General features: G+C 46.4%; 1 protein-coding gene across 1 annotated transcript in view; it reads left to right on the forward strand.

The window, feature by feature from the left end:
- LOC146075757 (proprotein convertase subtilisin/kexin type 5-like) overlaps positions 1 to 22,594 on the forward strand; it is a 36,152-nt gene extending 13,558 nt beyond the window's left edge. The window contains exons 6-10 of the mRNA XM_083185336.1: positions 13,040 to 13,120; positions 14,037 to 14,214; positions 15,943 to 16,160; positions 17,596 to 17,832; positions 22,575 to 22,594. Coding sequence (XP_083041462.1) covers positions 13,040 to 13,120; positions 14,037 to 14,214; positions 15,943 to 16,160; positions 17,596 to 17,832; positions 22,575 to 22,594 — 734 coding nt within the window. The remainder of the gene's footprint in view (positions 1 to 13,039; positions 13,121 to 14,036; positions 14,215 to 15,942; positions 16,161 to 17,595; positions 17,833 to 22,574) is intronic.
- The last annotated feature ends 457 nt before the right edge of the window (positions 22,595 to 23,051 follow it).

Genomic DNA, 23,051 nt, shown 5'->3' on the forward strand with positions numbered 1-23,051 from the left:
TGCACTCATTAATCACTGACGCATTTTAAAAGATCCACAGATGGAGCTAATTAGCTCACTTGTGATTCTGTGAGGAGACCTGCAAAACATGCACTGTTGGTAGCTCTCGAGGACTAGGGTTGGCTACCGCAGAACTAGAGGATATTGGGAACAATATCGCTCAGAAAGGGGCTTCTGAGCAATATCATTCACAATATCATCTAGTGAGTACACTTAATATCGTTAATGATGTGTGCTCCATGCATCGTTAATGATGATTGATGTCTAATGAACATAACAGCCTTTCTCTTCCTGGTGGCAGCTAAGACCTTCATCCACTCACTGATCATATCCACATTGGAGTATTGTAATCTTCTAATACCTAGCCTCCTAGACTACAACCTCTGCCCGAGACTGTCCTTAAGGCTTTTAAATGGATCATCTTGATATCTAAATGGGACTGTGTCCTCTCTCCTACAAGCACTACACTGGCTTACCTTCCAATGCAGACCCCAATTGTAACTTCTCATACTCAAGTACAAAGTCCTCTCACATTTGCACCTCTAACCTAATTTCCCTTCACACTACTGCCCATCCGCTCCACTCCACTCCACAAATGCATGCCATCTTTCTGCCCATTAATTACTTCCTTCCACTGTTCTATCCCTATCAGAATCTCCCCTTTCTTCAAAATGGGCTGTTTCTTCATCAATGCCATCCAGTTCTCATCCTAACCTGCTGCTCCTTCCTCCTTCCGTAATGTCTTTGCCATCTATGTCATGCCTGTGCCCACTGCAAGCTCTTACGACCATAGTCCTATTACCTCGTGTGATTATCTTTCCCTTACTTTTATTATTTATTACTCCATATTTTCCCTACAATGGCTCCTAAGCTTTGGTTGCTGTCATTCCATTACATATTTGATTGGTGTGATCGCTGAAGCAGCAATGTTTATAAACCATGCACTTGTCCTACAATATCTAGTAGTGTTAAGTCACAGTTTTTGTGTTATTACACTGGGAACCATCCTAATGTGCCACTCCAGCCAGCCCCCATGTGTCTCTCCAAACAGCCCCCCTAATTTACCCCTCCAGCCAGCCCCTCCCCATAATGTGTCCCTCCAACCATGCCCCCATGTGTTACCCCAGTCAGCCCCTCTCTCATGGGTCACACCAGTCAGCCTCCCCCTCATGTGCCCATCCAGACAACCTACCCCCTCATGTGTCACTCCAGCTGCCTCCCTTAATGTGCAACCCCAACATGCCCCGCTAATGTGCTCCTCCAGTCAGCCTGCCTCATGTGCGCTACAGACTCAGACCTTTTATGCAACTCCTCTCCACATGCTGAATGTCAGTGCTGCTCCCGGCTCAGTGCTATCTCCGGAATGCACCCACCACCACCACCACATTCATCTTTCATTTATGAGCTGTGCAGCTCTTCTTTCACAGACTGGACAGGTGTGGGCCTCTTCTATGCAATAGCCTGGTATGCCAGTTCTGGTATTGCCCCCTGGCCCTGGTGAGCTACATCCTAAATCCCAGATTTTTACATGTGGCAGTCTCTTTAACTGTGCACGTACATTTTATAAGGGCCATAAATAGGAGTGTGCGAGTGGTGAGCCACACAGAACACAGATGCTTGTGGACGGCACTGCCCCTGTACCACAATCCCTACAACTGGCAAACAGGGTGCCTGGAATCTCTGTTGCAGTGCCGCTGACAGTGTCCTTAGGCCATTTAGACATGCACACTGCAGACTATTGGCCAGATTCAGGCCTGATCGCATGGCTGTGAATTCGCACGGACAGGGTTTAGTTAAGAGGCTGCCCGCTAGAAAGTAATCCCGTCTTGCAAATCAATGTGCTCGCTGTGCAAATGGATGTGTACGGCTACACATCCACTCGCAGCTGAATGGGCACTAGTCATTGCAGGCTCAGAGTAGCCAGATGCGTACACGGCAGTGCCATATACAGCCTGGAACCGGCGTCACACACCCACCCCTAAAACGCTCAGGCATGCCTAGCGTTATCCCTGACACTCCTAGCATTTTTTCTGGCACGCCATTTTGGGAATGTGTTAGGCATTGCCAGAAATTCTTGGCTATGATGGTCCCACCCTCTCCACATAACATTATACACTCATGGGGCGTGGACAGCACAGGGCTCTGGGACACCCAGGATTTTAAGATCTGTGTGATTCAGCATACAGGCATATATGTGCTATTCCACCATGCAACTTTTTTGAGCATCAATTACAGCATGCCCAATGTGCAACAGACTCTGCTTAAAGGGCTGCATGCACATCATATTTGCTGACTTCCTGGCTATCTCCTCCTCAAGACCAGCTTAGAGGTATGGGGGCACTTGAGTTGCCAGGTGGGCAGTGCTGGGAGCATGGTGCTACCATTACTAAAGCTGGGAGTTGGACCAGTGTGAATTGCATCATGTAGCCATCCTCTGGAATACTTAATTGTTTCATCTGATACAGCCGCTTTAGACTCAGGAGACTCCTGGATGTTCCTGGAGAGAGTAAATAAGTATGAGCATTCTGGGGTTGAAGTGTCAAGCAGTGAGTGGGGAAGTGGATCAGTGAAGAAGTTGCCCATAGCAACCAATCAGCATCTACCTATAATTTTATATAATTAACTTGATCAATGTTTTCTCTAAGTTGATTGGTTGCTATGGCCAACGTCTCCATTGATCCACTTCAGCCTTTCTTCATTGCGCCACATTATGGGCTAGATGCACTAACCTTCAAAACTGATAAAATGGAGAGTGAAAAATAACCAACCAATCAGCTCCTATTTGCCATTTTACAGACTGGGTTTGAAAAATGTCAGACAGGAGCTGATTGGTTGGTTGTTTATCATTTTCCATTTTTATCACTTTTGAAGCTTAGTGCATCTGGGTCTATATCTTCTTTACATGTGCAGTCATATATAGTGACGGTTGTTAACAATGAGGTTGCAGCCCTTACAACAATGTAATCACCTAATATGGACAGTTTGTGGTAGTAGCTTCCAGACGTCTAGTTTGGAAAATAATTAATGAATAGAAACCAGCACATACAGTATTACCCCATTCAGAAGATACTGTAGATACGCATTTAAATAATTCACAAATGCCACTACTTGAGAGAAACGTGAGCCACACTCGCATAAAATAGCACTGCCGTGGTCCAGAAGGCACAGCGCTTCATCATTATCACATTGTTACGCAGAATAAAATAATATTAAACCAAAAATTGTAAAAAATAAATAGATCTTGCCAATAAGACAATTGTACATCTGTGCAGATACAGCTCACAAAACAATATTTTAGAGCAGGTCGGTCTCCTGAGATTCCTCTGAGGTCTGAAAAGCTCACATTCAATTACATCTATAAAATTTATGTCCCATCACAATTATTATATCCTGCTGTAATGCCTCCTCTCGTGAGGACAGTTTACAGCTTGTCTCACCGCAGTTCCTATCAACAATACAGCTATTTAACCCCTTGCAGTACAGTTCACAATTAGGAATTGTAGATAAAAAAAATGTATACAGAAATTCATATACTAGATTTAATTTTACTGTTTGCATAGTTATGGGCTTAGTCTTTCCACTTTGTTACTGTCCACTACAGCTACTGTTGCTTTGGGCGATGTAACAAAATACATATTGTCCTTCAAATGTCCATTCTTTCTACCCATAATGCAATGCAATGGACATTCATACTTCAACACTGTATGCTTACTAGAGCTACAAAAGCAAACAATAATTTTTATAGCCGACATGTTTTAAGGCAGGTTTTTTTTACAGTTAATAGCAAGTTAAGCACTTTCAAGTATATATCTATGTCATATCTAAATTGTCATACAAATCTCTTGCTAAAATAGCTCTAGATGGAAAATATATATAGCTGTCAGACACAGGTTCACAAATTCATATGACGGCAATCAGGGCTGGAGCATGGCTGGTAGGGGTCCTGGTGCACCCAGGGCTGGTGCAAGTTCTTTTTGGAACCCTAGGCAAAGCTTCTACATACTGCCCCCCATAGCACCACTAGTTACCCACTTGGGGAAAAAGTGTATAGGAGGAGGCAGTTGGCGGGTGTGACGGGCACCGGGAGAGGTCATCAGGGGCAATAGGCCATTTGGAGTGCTGAGGAGAGCTGGGAGCGCAATCGACCACTGAGACCGTTGATAGGGAGGTAGAGGGTTCTGGCGGCAAAGGTGCGGCCCACACAGCGTGACCTACGACAAAGTCATGCTGTGCCGGCCGCACGCCGGGGTCTGAAATGGTGCTCAGATGCTGCCCAGCATTAGACTGCGCATGTGCAGTCTAATCCCAAAATTGAAATCCCGGACATTTTGGGGTCAAATCCCGGGATGTCGCCGAATCCGATCCCAGGATTGGCCACCCTAGAGCTTACTGTACGGTACTTTCTCTAGGTGCTCCTCCAACCACTCACTTATGTTCCTGGGATGATATCTCAAAGATATTTTTGGTATCGGTTGGTTTTCTTATTGCTAGAATTTATTCTAATTTCTGTGAAAATTCACTGTGGCTCACCATTTCCCCTATAGACTGTCCCATAGTCAGGGCTGCTACCAGTAATTGTAGGGGCCCAGGACTGACAACATAGGCAGACCCCCCCCCCCGCACTCAGAAACAATCTAACCAGCCTCAGCTCTCAATGTTTCATAGGCTGCAACCACTGTACTGCAGCCTGCTCAGAGAGACACCAGGGCCTCCCCTCTATTTATTTATTTACCGGTAGGTGGGCGGCTGCAGCCACACATTGTAATCTAAGTATGGGGCCCCCCTTTATATTTAGTTATTTACCGTGCGGATGGCCAAACACTGAGTGATCCCCGCCGCTCCTTAATCAGAATGGTTGCGAGTCTGCAGCAGCTCTGAGCGGCTCCTCAATGTCTGGTGCGCGGTGTGACGTCATTATGTCACATCTCTATCACGTTTTAGGACCTTTCTCTGGGGACTCCTGGCTCCTGCCGTCCACTGCACTCACTGCCACTGTGAACAGCAGCCGGCAGGGCCGGACTGGGACCAAAAATCAGCCATTTTGAGCACACAGGTTCACCTGCGGCGTGTCAAAAGGGGGTGTGGCCTAATGGAAAGAAGGTGTTGCATCACAAAGGGTTGTCGCACATTATACTACACTCCGTAATGCCCATTACATATTTTAAAAAACCATAATGCCATAATACACATAAAGGCACATTCTGTAATGCCAATTACACATAATGACACATATCGTAATGCCCATTACATAAGGCTACACAATTTGAGCCTCCTCCCAGGTTGATCATGAAGGCGCCCATCTGCGCCGGCTCCAGTGGCGTAGCTACGTTTTTGGCGCCCCCCCCGCCGTTCCGCCAAGCACCCCTACCCCCCGCCCCGCCACCCATGCAAACCCCCCCTCAATCCCCCACAGCCTTACCTATCGCGCTGGTCCCGGCGGCTCCGTTCTTCTGCTGAGGACCACCAGAAAATGGCCGCCCCCATACAGCAGACAGTTTCAGAACACTGTGTGCCTAATGGGGGCGGCCATTTTATGGTGGTCCTCAGAAGAAGACCGGAGCCGCCGGGACCAGCGAGATAGGTAAGCCTGCGGGGGATTGGGGGGGGGGTTAACTATAGCACTGCAGCCCCCGGCGCCCGCACATGCCCAGCGCCCCCCCCCACCCCCCCGCGATGGCGGGGGCTGCGGTGCTATAGTTACGCCACTGGCCGGCTCCACAAAGCTGTTCTGTGCCAGGCTCAGCTCCTGCATCTCTGCTGCAGCTGCCGCTGCGTGATAGAGGTGCTCACACCCAGGGCGGGGAACTGCGGGCCAGCGTCCAGCAGCATCTCCGGGGCAGTGAGGAGATCAGCTGTGACAGGTGTGCGGCTCCCGCAGGTGTGCGGTGTGTCGGGCACTGGGGCTGCTCACATACAGGGTGTCTGTGCTGCTGCGGGTGGTGGGAGGAGGGGGCTGGCGGGGGGATAACACTTAAAAAAGAGCCGTGGCTGTGGGAGCAGGACGTGTGGCTACTGACCAGGGGGGTCCCAGCTGCAGGTGCCTGCTCAGCGTCCTCTCCATTCCCGTTCATCAGTAGGTGGTGCGGCTGAGAGTTGTACACACATTGTTATGCCCGAAGGTCATTTTTTTTATGTTTTTTTAAAGCTATGTATTAATATCCTTGAATACAGCAGCAGTGCCCTCTGAAACCTTTCTTTCTTTTTCATATCTAATTACTGGATTGCGTCTAACAGGGCGCAGGGGCGGGCTGGGCCGGGGGGCAGAGTGCCATATGCCCCCCGGGCCGCTTACCCACCCACTGGCTGCGGGCCGTGCTGCGGCTGGATCAGCTTCTCCAGCCCTCCTGCACTGGCCGCGGCTTACAGAACACGGCCGCGGCTACAGGAAAATGGCCGCCGGCCCCCTGCACTGAGGACATGTTCTCAGTGCAGGAGGCCGGCGGCCATTTTCCTGTAGCCGCGGCCGTGTTCTGGAAGCCGCGGCCAGCGCAGGAGGGCTGGAGAAGCTGATCCAGCCGCAGCACGGCCCGCAGCTAGCGAGTGGGTAAGCGCTCTCCCCCCCCCCCCCTCCCTCACCCCAGCATATGTGTTTCTGTCACTGTGGGGGGCATATCTGGCACTGTGTGGGGGCATATCTGGCACTGTGTGGGGGCATATCTGGCACTGTGTGGGGGCATATGTGTATCTGGCACTGTGGGGGGCATATCTGGCACTGTGGGGGCATATATGTATTTGGCACTGTGGGGGCATATGTGTATCTGGCACAGTGGGGCATATGTGTATTTGGCACTGTGGGGGCATATGTGTATTTGGCACTGTGGGGGCATATGTGTATTTGGCACTGTGGGGGCATATGTGTATCTGGCACTGTGGGGCATATGTGTATTTGGCACTGTGGGGGCATATCTGGCACTGTGGGGGCATATGTGTATCTGGCACTGTGGGGGCATATGTGTATCTGGCACTGTGGGGACATATGTGTATCTGGCACTGTGGGGGCATATGTGTCTGGCACTGTGGGGGCATATGTGTATTTGGCACTGTGGGGGCATATGTGTATTTGGCACTGTGGGGGCATATGTGTCTCTGGCACTGTGGGGGCATATGTGTCTCTGGCACTGTGGGGGCATATCTGGCACTGTGGGGGCATATGTGTCTTTGGCACTGAGGGGGCATATGTGTCTCTGGCACTGAGGGGGCATATGTGTCTCTGGCACTGTGGGGGCATATGTGTCTCTGGCACTGTGGGGGCATATGTGTCTTTGGCACTGTGGGGGAATATGTGTCTCTGGCACTGTGGGGGCATATGTGTCTCTGGCACTGTGGGGGCATATGTGTCTCTGGCACTCTGGGGGCATATCTGGCACTGTGGAGGAATATGCGTATTTGGCACTGTGGCAGAATATCTGGCACTGTGGCGGCATTTGTGTCTGGCACTGTGGGGGCATATGTGTATTTGGTACTGTGGCGGAATATCTTGCACTGTGGGGGCATATCTGGCACTGTGGACATCACATTGTGCGGTGTAATGGGCATCATGGTATGGGGCGTAATGGACATTACGGTGTGGGGAGCATTGGGTAATTGCCATCACAGTATGGGGTGTAATGGGCATCAAGGTGTGCAGCATAATGTGTAATTAGCATCACAGTGTGCGGTGTATTGAGTAATTAGCATCGCAGTGTTTGGGCGTAATGTGTAACTGGCATCATGGTGTTCAGCATAATGTGTAATTGGCATTACGGCATGTGGCTTTATGTGTAATGGGTATTACAAGGTTCGCTAAAATGTGCAATCTGCAGGTACACAATACAATCATGGTACAGGCAACGCCCCTTATGATAGGCCACGCCCCTAATTTTTCGGCGCGCCTACGGCGCGCAAAAGCATTCCTTCCGACGGTGACTTGGCTGATTATGGGCCAGTGCTCTGGACTTGCCCCCTAGGCTAAAAGTTGCCAGCCAGCCCCTGAACAGGGGGATCCTTCAGAGGTGCTGCCCTGAGTAAATCTGAGCGCAGATTGGGGACCCGACCATATATATTTAAATATATATAAAAATATATAATTAAAATCACACAACCCACACCTGGTAATTTCCACTCTTAATATATTCTTTCCTGCAGAATTCATAAAAGAAACAATATTTAAGTAATCACATTTTTTTCTTGAGGGGAAGACTCATTTCTTTCTCACGCAACCTAATTCACCACTCTCATCATAATTTACTTTAGAGAGCTGAGATTAAAATCTAAAATGATGTATGTTTGTCCACAGTATAAACTATCATCATGAAGTGAAACAAATTGAATACCACTAGAATATTACATAGGATGGGATTATGCTGCCACCTAGTGGACGACAGACACCAAAATGCTAAATGATTTAAAGCCAATGCAGTACGAGATTAATTTTGTGGAGTTTGTATTTAAATAATATCTGGAGAAGCAAATAAGCTACTCAGACGCTATTTACGTGTCGATGTGAAACTAGATAGAATCTATATTTAAATTCAGCTACCAAAAACTAAAAATACACCTGTGGGAGCATACATAGAGGTCTATAAATGAACCAACAGAAAGTGTATACAGTAAACTGGGTTTCTGCATTAATTGTAAAGAATCAGGGTCACTTTGCGCACACACAAATGTAGCTACTAAATTATTTAATCATTTACAATTAATAATATACATTTATTATACACATAGATCATTTTCAATCATGAATGTTGTAAAATATAACACAATGAAATTACAATGTAAAATGCATAGAGGCGGCACTCTGAGACTTCAATTGGTGAAACAATCGTGAAAATGTATTGTCTACATGTTTCGGGGAATTCACCCCTTCTTCAGGACAACCAAACAGTGCTTACAAAGTTCAATAAATCTATATCGAGAACAGACCTTTGTTTTAGTAGTCCATCTTACATCTGTACTCCATATATATACATGCTCTAATAAGTATACAGATACAGGGGGCATAACACTCACCATAATAAACTAACTCACCTTAATATACAAACAATCAAATAAATAAATAAATAAAAAATGTGGGTTTAGTTCATGAATTGATCAATGCATTTAAGCTTTCAACCCATTCCCAAGGAACCCCATTTCACTGCAAGTCCTACACTAACAATAGTCTCTTAAGAACCTGGCAACTGAGAACACATCATAAGTAAAATGAACATGTGCTTGTTTTCACACCTGCCAACTACATTATGGCTTTTAAAGGTGAGACAATCACCAACACAACTCCTGAATTAGCACTAAGGGGGCAGCTTTCACAGTACTAGGGGAGCAGCTATCCCGGGATTCCCGAAATCCTGGGAATCCCAGGTTTGAGCATTTTTCAATCCCAGAATTGGCTTCCCTACTCACGAATCTTGTTCCTCACCCTTCTATTCCCTCACTCTTCTCCTCCTTGCATATTATACCTTACGTATCTCGTCCCACATGCATTTCATCCCTCACGCATCTCACCCCCCACGCATCTCCCCCCCCCCTTCTCATCCAACAGGCACCTTGCCCCTCAACCATCTTGTCCCTCAACCATCTTGTCCCTCACGCATCTTGTCCCTCATGCATCTCTACCCTCAGCCTATCATTCCTCACACATCTTGTCCCTCATGCATCTATTCCCTCACTCTTCTTGTCTCTCAGGCATTTTGTGCCTCACCTTTCTTGTCCCTTATGCATTTTGTCTCTCACGTATCTTGTCCCTTACCCTTCTTGTCCCTTATGCATCTCTTCTTCTCATTCCTCAAGCATCTTGTCCCTCATGCATCTATTCCCTCATCCGTCTTGTCCCTCATGCATTTTGTGCCTCACATTTCTTTTCCCTTACCTTTCTGGTCCCTCACAAAGCTTATCCCAAAGGCAGCTGTTACCCAGTGTCTAGCAGCCAGGCAAAGCCATTCCGGACCACTTTAGCCCCTGTGCCGCTGCATGTCCCTGCTCAAAGCCGAGGATGTAATGGGCCAAATGTATTATGCCTTAACAAGTGATAAAGTGGAGGGTGATAAAGGAACAACTGAAGGCATCTGACCCTTATACAAAATTTAAACTAGAGCACTTTAAACATGTTGAATTATCAATGGCCTCATTCACACCATTGTATTTTATACTGACCTGTGGATTTTTGTGCTTTATAAAACCATGCAAAGTTTTTGTGTATTATAGGGGGATCGCAAAGTATTCATGGGGTAAAGGTCATAGGGTCGACATTAAGAAGGTCGACAGTTAACAGGTTGACCACTATTGGTCGACATAAAAACGATGGGTACTTGTTTCCTAGAACGGCGCCCATCACGGGCATCGCATGTACATCGCATGCCATTATAATGGCATGCGATGCGACCAATGCGATTTGACATAGAAATGCATGGTAAAATGTAAATCGCGTCGGTCGCATCGCATGCGGCTAAAAAAATCGCATGCGATGCGACCGACGCGATTACCGATTTTACATAGGGAACAATGTTAAATGGCCCAATTGACCCGATTTCACATAGGGAACAATGGGGCAGATGTATGAACGGTCGGTATGGGGGAGAAGGGGTATTAGCGCACGTTATGTGCACTGATACCGCTTCTCCCCCATGTATGATGGAGCTAGCGTGCGGTATTGGACAGGGGCGCTATGCGCCCCTGTCCATATTGGCGCTGCTATCAAAATGATAGCAGGCCAAATGTATGAACGGTCAGCATCGCTGACCGTTCCGCACGAAGCCGGGTTTGGCTTCGCCAGCATCAGGCTGGCGAAGCCCTATCTAAACAGCAGGGACAGCGCTGTCCCTGCTGTTAGGTCTGGGCTGCGCTGGGGATCTCGCGTGAACAGCGAGATCCCGCGCATGACCAGTGCTGCCGGCCGGGGGACAGGAGATAGCGCATCAGTATTAACTGATGCGCTATCTTCAGAAAGGGACATCGCCGAAGGGGGGAGTTAACGCTCCCCCGCTTCGGCAGACAAGATGTTAATACATCTTGTCGATGTCCCTTCCTGCTTCGCCTCGCTATTGAGGCGAAGCAGGAAGTATCATAGCGGCGCGATAAGCGCTGCTATGATACATCTGCCCCTATGATAAATCGCCCACAGACCCCAAATAGCCACCCTGAAGTGTGAAATGGCCCCCCCAATTGTTAACGCCACCCCACGATCAACGTCAACCCGAAGCGCTGCGTTTTTTTTTTCCTTGCGATGCCTAAGATCAAAATCGTGGGCGCCGTTCTAGGAAACAAGTACCAAACGATGTGTCCAGTATGACAGGGTTGAACAGTCGACACAAGCAATATGTCCATATGAAAAAGGTCAACATGCAATTTCAGGTTTTTTGTTGTCTGCGTCAATATACTTTGACATGGACACCTGATAAATTTGCCACTACGCTTGGCACACTAGTATAATCTTACTCTGTACACTTGTATGCATCTCATACAAATGTATACCAAAGTCAATGGCATTGCACCCTATAAAATCGCATGCGATTGCATACGATTTTGTGGTGCAATGCGATCTCGTGCGATGCGATCGCACCGCCCGGGGGTAAAAAAAGAGCAGTGAATAAATTACATAGGTAAACCGGATCGCATTGTATCGCATTCGATCGCATGCAAAAATGGCATGCAATGCGATTTTCTTACACAGAATCACCCGCTAAGCTATTTGCTTAGTGGGCGCCCGGCTACTACATAAGTACCCAGCATCCTTGTTGGTGATACGGTCATTTGGTCTACAGCATGATGGTCGACAAGCATTAGGTCAACACCATTAGGTCGACAAGTTTCTAGGTCGACATGGCTTTAAGGTCGACAGTTCATTAGGTCGACACAATTATTAGGTTGACATGGTCTAGGTCGACAGTCAATAGGTCGACATGGGTTTTTGACTGTTTTTGGAGCTGACATGTGCCAACAGGTGGTAATTCATGCCCTACCATCCACTAGGGTGTGGTGGGAGAATAAAATATTGCCCGAACCATGGCGAGCGCAGCGAGTGTCAGTGTCCATGTTGACTGTGCCAACATTCGGGTAAAAAAATGTGAAAAAACCCATGTCGACCTTTTGACTGTTGACCTAGACCAGGGGCGGGGAACCTCCCACCTGCCCGAGGGCTTTGCCAGGAGTCAAGTACAGGGGACTTCTTGCGAGAGGTCGGTAGTTCTCGCGAGATTCCTCTTAATCAACAGCAGCCGGAGACTGTCAGTCCTATTCAATGGCAGCAGCCGGAGCATGGGGCGGCTGCAGCAGGACAATTTGTAAGAGAAATTTTAACTTATGGCCCCCAAAGGATTTTTTTCCCCATACAAACGGCCCTTGGCACCAAAAAGGTTCCCCACCCCTGACCTAGACCATGTCGACCTAATGCTTGTGTCGACCTAATGACCTGTTGACCTAAAGCCACGTCGACCTAGAACCATGTCGATCTAACGGTGTCGACCAACTAGCTGTAGACCAAATGATCCCATTCCCCTTGTTGTTACATGCCAGCAGTTACTGTAGGGGCCTAATCCAAACCTGATTGCAGGGCAAAATTGTTCTCAAAAGGGGCAAAACCATGTGCACTGCAGGTGGGGCAGATGTAACATGTGCTGAGAGAGTTAGACTTGGGGGAGTTATAGTGTTTCTGTGCAGGGTAAATACTGACTGCTTTATTCTTACACTGCACTTTAGATTTCAGTTTGACCACACCCCACCCAAATCTAACTCTCTCTGCACGGGTTACATCTGCCCCACCTGCAATCACATGGTTTTGTCCATTTTGAGAACAAATTTGCCCTGTGATCAGGTCTGAATTAGGCATTATGTCCCAGATTATATATTTTTTTTTTTTCATTTCAGTATCATGAATGCTCCAACTGTTAAAGTCCAGATCTGTAAAGAATATTTTTCTATTTTGGTAAAATAAAGTTAATGTTACTCCACACTGATGAGAAGGGTTAAGCAAATTACAGAAATCTTAATAAAAATATTTCTCATAGCAATGGCTGGCATGTGTTATAGAAAACGTATTTAAATGGTTGTTCTTTTTTCCCACAAGCTGATGTGAAAATCCATGAGTGTGATGTCTCCTGTAAGACCTGTAATGGTTCTGCTACTGCGTGTACTTCATGTCCCCCAGGTGAGTTCACACATGTATTCCCACACATTCTGCTGCATCTGTCTCTTTTCTTGCAGTCTGTAAGAATACTTGTAAGAAAACCACTTTCAGTGTCTGTTAGATTTCCAAATGGCTAAAGGCCCATACACACTGGGCGATTTTGAGCTGAAAGCTGCTCAAAACCCCAGTGTGTACGGCCCAGCAGTGAGTGGTGAGCAGTGATGCGCACTCCCGCATCATCGGTAAGAAAGCCCCTCATCTGCTTTGTGGACGGCTTTGCGTAGTGCTGCGCTATTCGATGTCCCATCACTATCATATAAGCTCCACTGTTACTGGTATGGGCTGGGTTGGGGCCGGCTCTACCCTGCTGCTTCTGCTGATTCACTTCTATCTGTCTCAGAGCCAGCCTGCCTGTGTTGGTGATCCTATGGACTGCTTCTGATTCACAGACAGACTGCAAAGTAAAAGCCATTTGTGGCCATTATCAGTGTTGTTTGTGGACTTCCTCGTCAGACCTTGCCACTTTAGGCCTTATTCTGGTCTGTGCGGACGGAGCCGAATATGCGGCCAGGACCGTGCGTCCTAAACCCCGCCTCTCGCACGGATCGCTCACTCCGTCCGAATGCGGTAAGAAGCTGTCCGAACGAACCGCAAGTGTATTTCTCATGAATACACCTCCTCCACCTCAGGGAACCTCCCCCATCATTCGATGGTCGCAGACCATCGAATGCAGGACCGAGTGGTCAGGCAGCTCCCGCAACCTCAGACCACACGGGCATTTCTTCGTGCAAAAGCAGGGATCTGGGCGGGCAGCTGACATCCGGCAATGTCATATTTATCATGTGCATTCTATAAAAGCTAGAATTTGATTGGTTGCTAAAGTCGACTACTCAACCTGTTTCCGTATCAAACTGTGCTATGTCTACTGCTCTTACAGAAAAATATCTATATGAAGAAAACTGTGTTATTTCATGTCCCGAAAGAACGTTCCGTAATGAACTAGACAAACGATGTGAGAAATGTTCAGACGACTGTAAGATCTGCTCAGATAATGGATGTCTGAAGTGCCTACACGACTACCTACATAACGGGAGATGCTATAAGGCGTGTCCACAGTAAGATGATCACAATTGTTTCATTCAATTATGATGATGTACTATGACCAGAGTTGGTTGATTTAACCAGCTTGTTTTAAACCAAATGTTTTTATTTATTATTTTACATTTTTTTATCATGCTGTGACTACAGGCATGGCGCTATGACTTCTTAAAATAAAATGTTTACATTTTATTCTAAATGTTTACAATCAGTGGCATGGCTTATTCTTTTCTCGTGTGGTTCTACAAGTCCCAGCATGCTGGGGAGGCTTGCTGGGTCTTGTAGTTCTATTACAAAACCCAATACATATGTTTCTTCTGTTTTGACCATTTATTTTCACAACATCAGCCTGGCTTCCACTACCCAGGAGCACTGGGGACAGCCCCAGGCTTCAGCACGGGCCATGGGAGCCCCTGCAGGGGGCGGTTATTGGGGGGGGGGCAATCCCTACAGCCACCCGGCCTGGGCTGACCAGCCACAATATCATGTTTTGGTCCTGTGAACTTATACAAAGTTTCCCTGGCTGTGACATGGCGCCGCTGGCTGTTGGAGCCCAGTGCTGGTTATAAAAATACAGTGGACTCCTATTTTTTGTCCCCCATATTTTTTGATCCAGGACCAGTCCAAAAGAGCGGTACTGGTTATAGAAATACCGGGGAACCTTATTTAATTTTTTCGCCCCAATATTTCTGCAACCAGAATCAGTTCAAAGAGTCCGGGTCTAGTAATGCTCGTTGGGGAGGCCACGCCATTTATTTAAATAATTTTTTTATTTCTATTTTTTACACAGAGAAGCCTGCAGGGACCAGCCAGCCAAATGTGCCTGGAAAATGAGGAGTATTTTCCGTTTCTGCTGAATTCAGCAATACGAATAATAGTAAATAGCCAATCAGATAGAACTCTATGGCCATATATGGTTCTATTGATGACGTATTCATTCATATAGCTGAATTTGGCTGAAATTGCCATTTGCAAAATTCAGCAGAATTCAACTGATAGTAAATCAGCTGTACACCATTTAACGGATTAATTTTACATAGAATGGGTACAAATCGGGGCATTCAATTTCGTACCCATTCGATCTCACTAAATTCCCCCCTAAATGTCCAAAATGTGGAAGTTTACTATTTAGGTTGAATTGAATAGACACAAAACAAAAACTATTAGATGAATATATTCACAATTCCTATCACTAGGGTATCTGTTTTTTATTTACCAAAATGTACCCCACACACTGCACCCATTACATATGCCAGTGATCACTCTGTCTTGCCAGGAAAGCAATCAAAAGCAAATCTTAATCATAATTTTCCTAAATGAAAGAAGTAGAAAGCATTATGAGGTGTTTTTCATTACATACAGCACTGAAAACATTAAACTTACAGATACTTGCCTGTTTCTATAGTATCCTGTCTGGGAGAAGCCTGGAGTGGAGACACTTCAGAACATTTGGGGTGTGTCCAAACGATGGCCCTCCAGCTGTTGTGAAACTACAAGTCCCATCATGCCTTGCCACAGTTTTGCTATAAGTGAATACTAAAATTATGGCAAGACATGCTGGGGTGTGTAGTTTCACAAAAGCTGGATGGCCACAGTTTGGACATACCTGTCCTAGTTTGTGTGAGACATATATCTGTAGGAGACGATGTACATTATTTTTTTTTTTAGCTTTATTGCTATAGGTTTTCATTTTATTATTGTTATGTCCTTCTAACGACAATGTTTTCCCATCATGCCTGGCACAGGGGTACCTTTGGCTTGGGGCAGGCTTGCTCAAAATGCAGTGAAGAGTGCAATACTTGTGATGGAAGTGCTGATTACTGCTTGTCATGCCAGGCACCAAAAGTATTGGAGAAAAATATGTGTAAAAGTACCTGCTCGGCCACTTATACAAACGTTAGTGGTGTCTGCAAGAGCTGTCCTATGTACTGTCTGACGTGTGTGGATGAAAAAACCTGTATAGGTACTATACCAGTATTCCTATTTTATAAAGAATATATTGCTATATATATTAACAAAAATGTGTTATTATAATAGGCAGGCTTTAAATATTTTTGCAGTTGACCTCTATTTTCATTACATACAGTATACCCTGGCGTGCTAAGCTAGACTATGGCTTTGGGGAGGTTGTGGCAATTAAAGCAGGAAGTAGCTATGGTGGCGGGTGCTGGATGGCCTCCAGACATGTTTCCGATGGTCATTATACCAACGTCGGAATCCTGACTGTTAAAACCCTGACAGTCAGGATCCTGACTGGCAGGGGCTATTCTCCCTTGTGGGGGTCCACGAACCCCATAGAGGGAGAATGCAATAGATTAGTTGGTGAGCTATTCGTCCATTGTATACCAATTCACATAGACACCCTCCTAATTGTACTGTATTCGTCCATTGTATACTCATTCACACAGGCACCCTCCCAATTGTATTGTATTCGTCCATTGTATACCCATTCACACAGGCACCCTCCCATTTATACTGTATTCGAACATTGTATACCCATTCACACAGGCACCCTCCCATTTGTACTGTATTCCTCCATTGTATACCCATTCACACAGGCACCCTCCCATTTGTACTGTATTCGTCCATTGTATACCCATTCACACAGGCACCCTCCCATTTGTACTGTATTCGTCCATTGTATACCCATTCACACAGGCACCCTCCCATTTGTACTGTATTCGTCCATTGTATACCCATTCATACAGGCACCCTCCCATTTGTTCTGTATTCATCCATTGTATACCCATTCGCACAGGCACCCTCCCATTTGTACTGTATTCATCCATTGTATACCCATTCACACAGGCACCCTCCCATTTGTACTGTATTCATCCATTGTATACCCATTCACACAGGCACCCTCCCATTTGTACTGTATTCGTCCATTGTATACCCATTCACACAGGCACCCTCCCATTTGTACTGTATTCGTCCATTGTATACCCATTCACACAGGCACCCTCCCATTTGTACTGTATTCATCCATTGTATACCCATTCGCACAGGCACCCTCCCATTTGTACTGTATTCATCCATTGTATACCCATTCACACAGGCACCCTCCCATTTGTACTGTATTCATCCATTGTATACCCATTCACACAGGCACCCTCCCATTTGTACTGTATTCGTCCATTGTATACCCATTCACACAGGCACCCTCCCATTTGTACTGTATTCATCCATTGTATACCCATTCACACAGGCACCCTCCCATTTGTACTGTATTCATCCATTGTATACCCATTCACACAGGCACCCTCCCATTTGTACTGTATTCGTCCATTGTATACCCATTCACACAGGAACCCTCCCATTTGTACTGTAATCGTGAAAATGATAGTTGTATAGCTGCTGTAAACAGAACATATTTACTTGTCTGTATTCTTTCCTAGATTGCATGCCAAATTATTTACTCCATGAAAACAAATGTTTGAGCTCATGCCCTGACGGATACTATGGTGAAGATTATACCTGCATGCCTTGTCATGCCATGTGTGCACAATGCAATGGTCCTGATTCTGCTGACTGTGACAAATGTGCCAACCCCAATTTATTCCTTTATGATGGTGAATGCTATGGGAGATGTCCACCAGGAACTTTTAATGCAGCCGGGGAAAAATATTGTCGAGGTACAATATTTATTTACAAATTCAGTTTTTAGTGTTTGACTTTGTATTACTGTCTTATAATTATAGTCCTATTATTCATCAATAATCAAAGGTTCACAAAGGTTTTGCTGAACCTCTGGACCGTAGTTTAATTTTTAGGATGGAACAAACATATATATTTAATTGCACTACATAGCAGCACTCCGTCCAAAAGAAAGTCAGTTTTGATCACAGCAACGTTTCAATTCTCAGTGTAGCATTATCATCAGGCTCACACAACACAGCTGTATAATATCCTTAAATATCTAGGTGTCGGGTGCTTGATTACACACCTGGTGTAACCTCCTGGCTAGGGAGGCCAATCCCGGGGCATTTTTCCAATCCCGGGATTCGGGATTGAAAAATGCTCAATCCCGGGATTCCCGGGATCCCGGGATTGGCCTCCATGGTTAAAAAAAAACACGTCCCGACACGGCAGACTAATCCCCACTATCCCTCCTGCCCTGCACTGCGCTGTCACTTACATGATGGTGGTGACAGGCAGTAGCAGGACCATCTTCAGCGGGCATGCGGCTGGGAGCTACTCAGCTTGGCTGGGAGCTGCTCAGTGGGCGAGCGGGCGGCTAGGTGCTGCTCAGCGGGCGGGCGGGCGGCTAGGAGGTCCTCAGCGGGCGGGCGGCACAGAGCTCCTCAGCGGGCGGCTAGTTGCTGCTCAGCGGGCGGGCGGCTGGGAGCCTCAGCGGGCGGGCGGCCAGGCGAACAATTCAGAACAGTGTGCTACTGTGCTGCAGTGGCATGACGGCGGCCGGGCTGTGCAGCGTGGTGTGATGTCAGGGGTCACGCTGCGTAGCCCGGCCACCGTCACACCGCTACAGCACACACAGACACTGTTCCAAACAGCCGTCTGCTGTTTTTTTTACAATCAGGTACGAATCCCGCAATCCCGGGATTGGAAGGGTCAATCCCGGGATTCAAATCCCGCCATTTTTAGGCCAAAATCCCGGGATCCCGCCGATCCCGATCCCGGGATTGGCCTCCCTACTCCTGGCGCAATCAAACACAGTGGGTGACATCATTATTCACACCTATTGTGAGAGGACGCATCCTACTCGGATCATACAATGTTACAAGTAAAGTTGCTATATACAACAACAATATAGCAGCAATAGTGAAATATAATAATAAGTCAGCAATAGCTAATAAACAACTATATAAATGATAATAATATTATCCCTTATAGTATGTTGTTTATTAGCTATTTTTTACTTATTATTATATTTCACTATTGCTGCTACTGTATATTGTTGTTGTATATAGCAACTTTATTTGTAACATTGTATGATTCATATTATCACTTATGTTGTTTATTAGCTATTTTTGACTTATTATTATATGTCACTACTGCTGCTATATTGTTGTTGTATATAGCAACTTTATTTGTAACTGTATGATCCATATCAGTGGTGTAGCTAGGTTCCACAGTGCTCGGAGCAATGGCATGTTTCGCTAAAGGGAGAGTGAAATCCTGCTGTAGCACGCTCCAACAGCCGTGCAGAGAGAGCGGTGCATTGCCTGCCTGTCTGCCACTATTTTCAAGTATCCCATTGGGCCGCTAGCCAATAGGCACTCACAGTACAGCAGCCACCAATGCTGCTCCTGATTGGCTGCTGGACCGCAAGCGCCTATTGGCTCGCAGTCCAGCATGAGACTTGAAGTTGTGTCCTGACTTCTGTGCCGCTAGGCCATGGCTCACACAGCTGATATTGTAAGCCACGGCCAGGTGGCGCATGAGTCAGGACTCAGGAGTTGGCAGGTGTGGCGGGGGAGTGGGGGAGCTGGGCAGACGGCAGAGTTTGTGGTGCATGGCTCTGGCACCCTGTGATCTTTCGGCGCCCGTAGCTCGTGCTCTTCCGGCTCTGCCCTCGCTAAGCCCCTGATCCATATTATCACTTATGTTGTAAACAGGAGAGGAAGGGGTGAGGGATTTGTAAGTGAGTGTGAGAAGCTTGAATAGGATATAGAAGGGGAATGGGAGACAGTTTATAGCTTATGGCTGAGGGGAGGTGGACATAGTATATCTGGAGAAGAAGATGAGCTGTGCAGCATAATTGAGGATAAAGTGGAGTGGATAGAGGTATTTGTCAGGGAAGCCAGATAGGAGATTACAGTAGTCCAATCTGGAGATGACCAGTGAGTGGATAAGGGTCTCCAAGGTGAAAAAGGGTGAGATTTTTTAAATGGAAATGGCAGTATTGTGAGAGTTACTGATTGTGTGGTTTGAAGAGGAGTGAGGATAACATACTGGAGAGATAGAGGAGAGAGTTGTGCTATCAATAGATAGAGAAATTGTGGGGGTGAGATTATCAGAAGAGTGGAAAGATGATCACCTAAGGGTGGCCATACACTAGCAGATTTATCTGCAGATCTGTCTGGTTGGAACAAATACATGGTTATGGACAGGGCTATTTTTCAGCCGGAACGGCCCGGAACGCCGTTCCTGAAGCTCAAATTAAAAATGATGTCATCAGGAACGGCGTTCCGGAACCTGCTCCAGGCCGCCCCGCATAGCCTGCACGCTCCCTGCTCCCCACTCCCTGTCAGTGTCCGCCCGCCCCATGTATCAGGACACCCACCGTCAGCTCCGGCTGCCCTTGACTTCCTTTCCCTGCACACACAGAGACAGACGCTAGAAGTCATAGTTCACCTCTAGCGTCTGACAGGTAGAACAGCTCTGCGACTTCCTGGTAACGCTGCAGAGCTGTGCTTCCTGTCAGACGCTGGATGTGAAAAATGACTTCTAGTGTCGGTCTCTCTGTGCGCAGGGGAAGACAGGGTAAGGCAGGGGCAGAAGCAGCAGCTGACGGGCGGGTGGGCACATACAGTATTAACCCCTTGGCAACGAGCTGGAACCCCTGGCAATGGAATATAACTCCCCTTGGCAACGAGCAAAAAATATTAACCCCTTGAATGAATAAGCAACCTATGGCAATGGACATTAAACCCCCCCCCCCCCCCCCCCATTGGCAACAAGCAAGAACCCCTGGCAATGAGCATTAACCCCCCTTGGCAACGAGCAAGAACCCCTGGCAACCCCTGTTCTGGAAGGAGGAGATGGAGCTGACCCTGGTGGGGCTGCAGTACTCCGGTAAGACCACCTTTGTGAACGTGATTGCGGTAAGAGATGGGGGCAGCAGGAGGCCCGGCCAGGGAGTGGGGTTCAGGGATGGCGTGTAATTACAGCTGTACCACTGGGATTATTTCACGGTGTGGGGCATATGTATAATGGGCATCTCTGTGTGGGGCATATGTATAATGGGCATCTCTGTGTGTGGCATATGTATAATGGGCATCACTGTGTGTGGCATATGTATAATGGCCATCACGGTGTGGGACATATGTGTAATGGGCATCACGGTGTGTGGCATATGTATAATGGAGCATCACGGTGTGTGGCATATGTATAATGGAGCATCACGGTGTGTGGCATATGTATAATGGGCATCTCTGTGTGTGGCATATGTATAATGGGCATCACTGTGTGTGGCATATGTATAATGGGCATCACTGTGTGTGGCATATGTATAATGGCCATCACGGTGTGGGACATATGTGTAATGGGCATCACTGTGTGTGGCATATGTATAATGGAGCATCACGGTGTGTGGCATATGTATAATGGAGCATCACGGTGTGTGGCATATGTATAATGGGCATCTCTGTGTGTGGCATATGTATAATGGCCATCACTGTGTGTGGCATATGTATAATGGGCATCTGTGTGTGGCATATGTATAATGGAGCATCACGGTGTGTGGCATATGTATAATGGAGCATCACGGTGTGTGGCATATGTATAATGGACATCTCTGTGTGTGGCATATGTATAATGGCCATCACTGTGTGTGGCATATGTATAATGGCCATCACGGTGTGGGACATGTGTAATGGGCATCACGGTGTGTGGCATATGTATAATGAAGCATCACGGTGTGTGGCGTATGTATAATGGAGTATCACGGTGTGTGGCGTATGTATAATGGGCATCTCTGTGTGTGGCATATGTATAATGGCCAACACTGTGTGTGGCATATGTATAATGGCCATCACAGTGTGTGACATATGTATAATGGGCATCATGATGTGTGGAATATGTATAATGGGCATTGCGGTGTGTGGCATATGTATAATGGAGCATTATGGTGTGTGGCATATGTATAATGGAGCATTATGGTGTGTGGCATATGTATAATAAACGTTACGGTGTGTGGCATATGTATATATATTTGCAAAACCGCATTATAAAGTAGTCTTTTCCTGTAATGCTGTGCCCCTTGCAGTGAGGCTACACCCCTGTTTTTTGGGCGCGCGCCTTTGGCGTATATTCTCCACTTTGCTGCTGGGGATTGTTATGTTACTGCTACTGTTGGGAGGAATTATATGTTTTTTTTTAACCGTAATGCCCCGTCCCGTTTTTAGCTCCTCCCACATCACCGCCCACTTTCTGAACCTATTTTCTTACAAAAATAGCACTGGTTATGGATGAGAGCAAATGACAGTTGACCATTTGCTTAGAAATGCTGGAAAACTGACAAACTGTCACTCATCCATAACCATGTTTTTGGTTCAAACAGCCAGATCTGAAGATAAATCTTACTAGTGTATGGGCACCTAACGTCTCAGTATTATTTCATAAACTTATATAAAACATGGTGGCAGATAAGAACCACATGGCCCGTCTACTCTGACCCGTTTTTATCCTTTAGGTAACCTCAACCCTATTTGAGCCTTAGTTCTTTGTAAAGAAATGCATATGCCTATCCCAGTTCATTTTTTATGTAAACTTAATAGAAATGTTAGAATCTTTTCAGGTGGTAAATAAATAGTGTATAATATTTCAGTTGCATCGTTTGTATACTTTTTTCCAGACTGTGACATTTTATGCAAATCTTGTCATTCATCTACAACTTGTGATGAATGTAAAGGAGGCTTATTTAAAAATAGCCAAGGTCTTTGTGTGCCACATAAGGTATGCACACCCCAGGAATATGAAGATGAACACAAGGGATGTGTCCCATGTCATAAGAAGTGCTCAAGATGTATGGGAGCCACTGATCAAAATTGCCTGAGCTGCAACGATAACTACTATCTCCTAAGTGAGTATAAAAGCAGTAATAATATCAACTTCCTCACTAAGCACCTTATTTAGAATAAGGCAAAACCCCAATGCTGTCCTGATTTAT

The sequence above is a fragment of the Crinia signifera genome, chromosome 1 (assembly GCF_055691185.1).
Source record: "Crinia signifera chromosome 1, ASM5569118v1, whole genome shotgun sequence".
Lineage (NCBI taxonomy): Eukaryota > Metazoa > Chordata > Amphibia > Anura > Myobatrachidae > Crinia > Crinia signifera.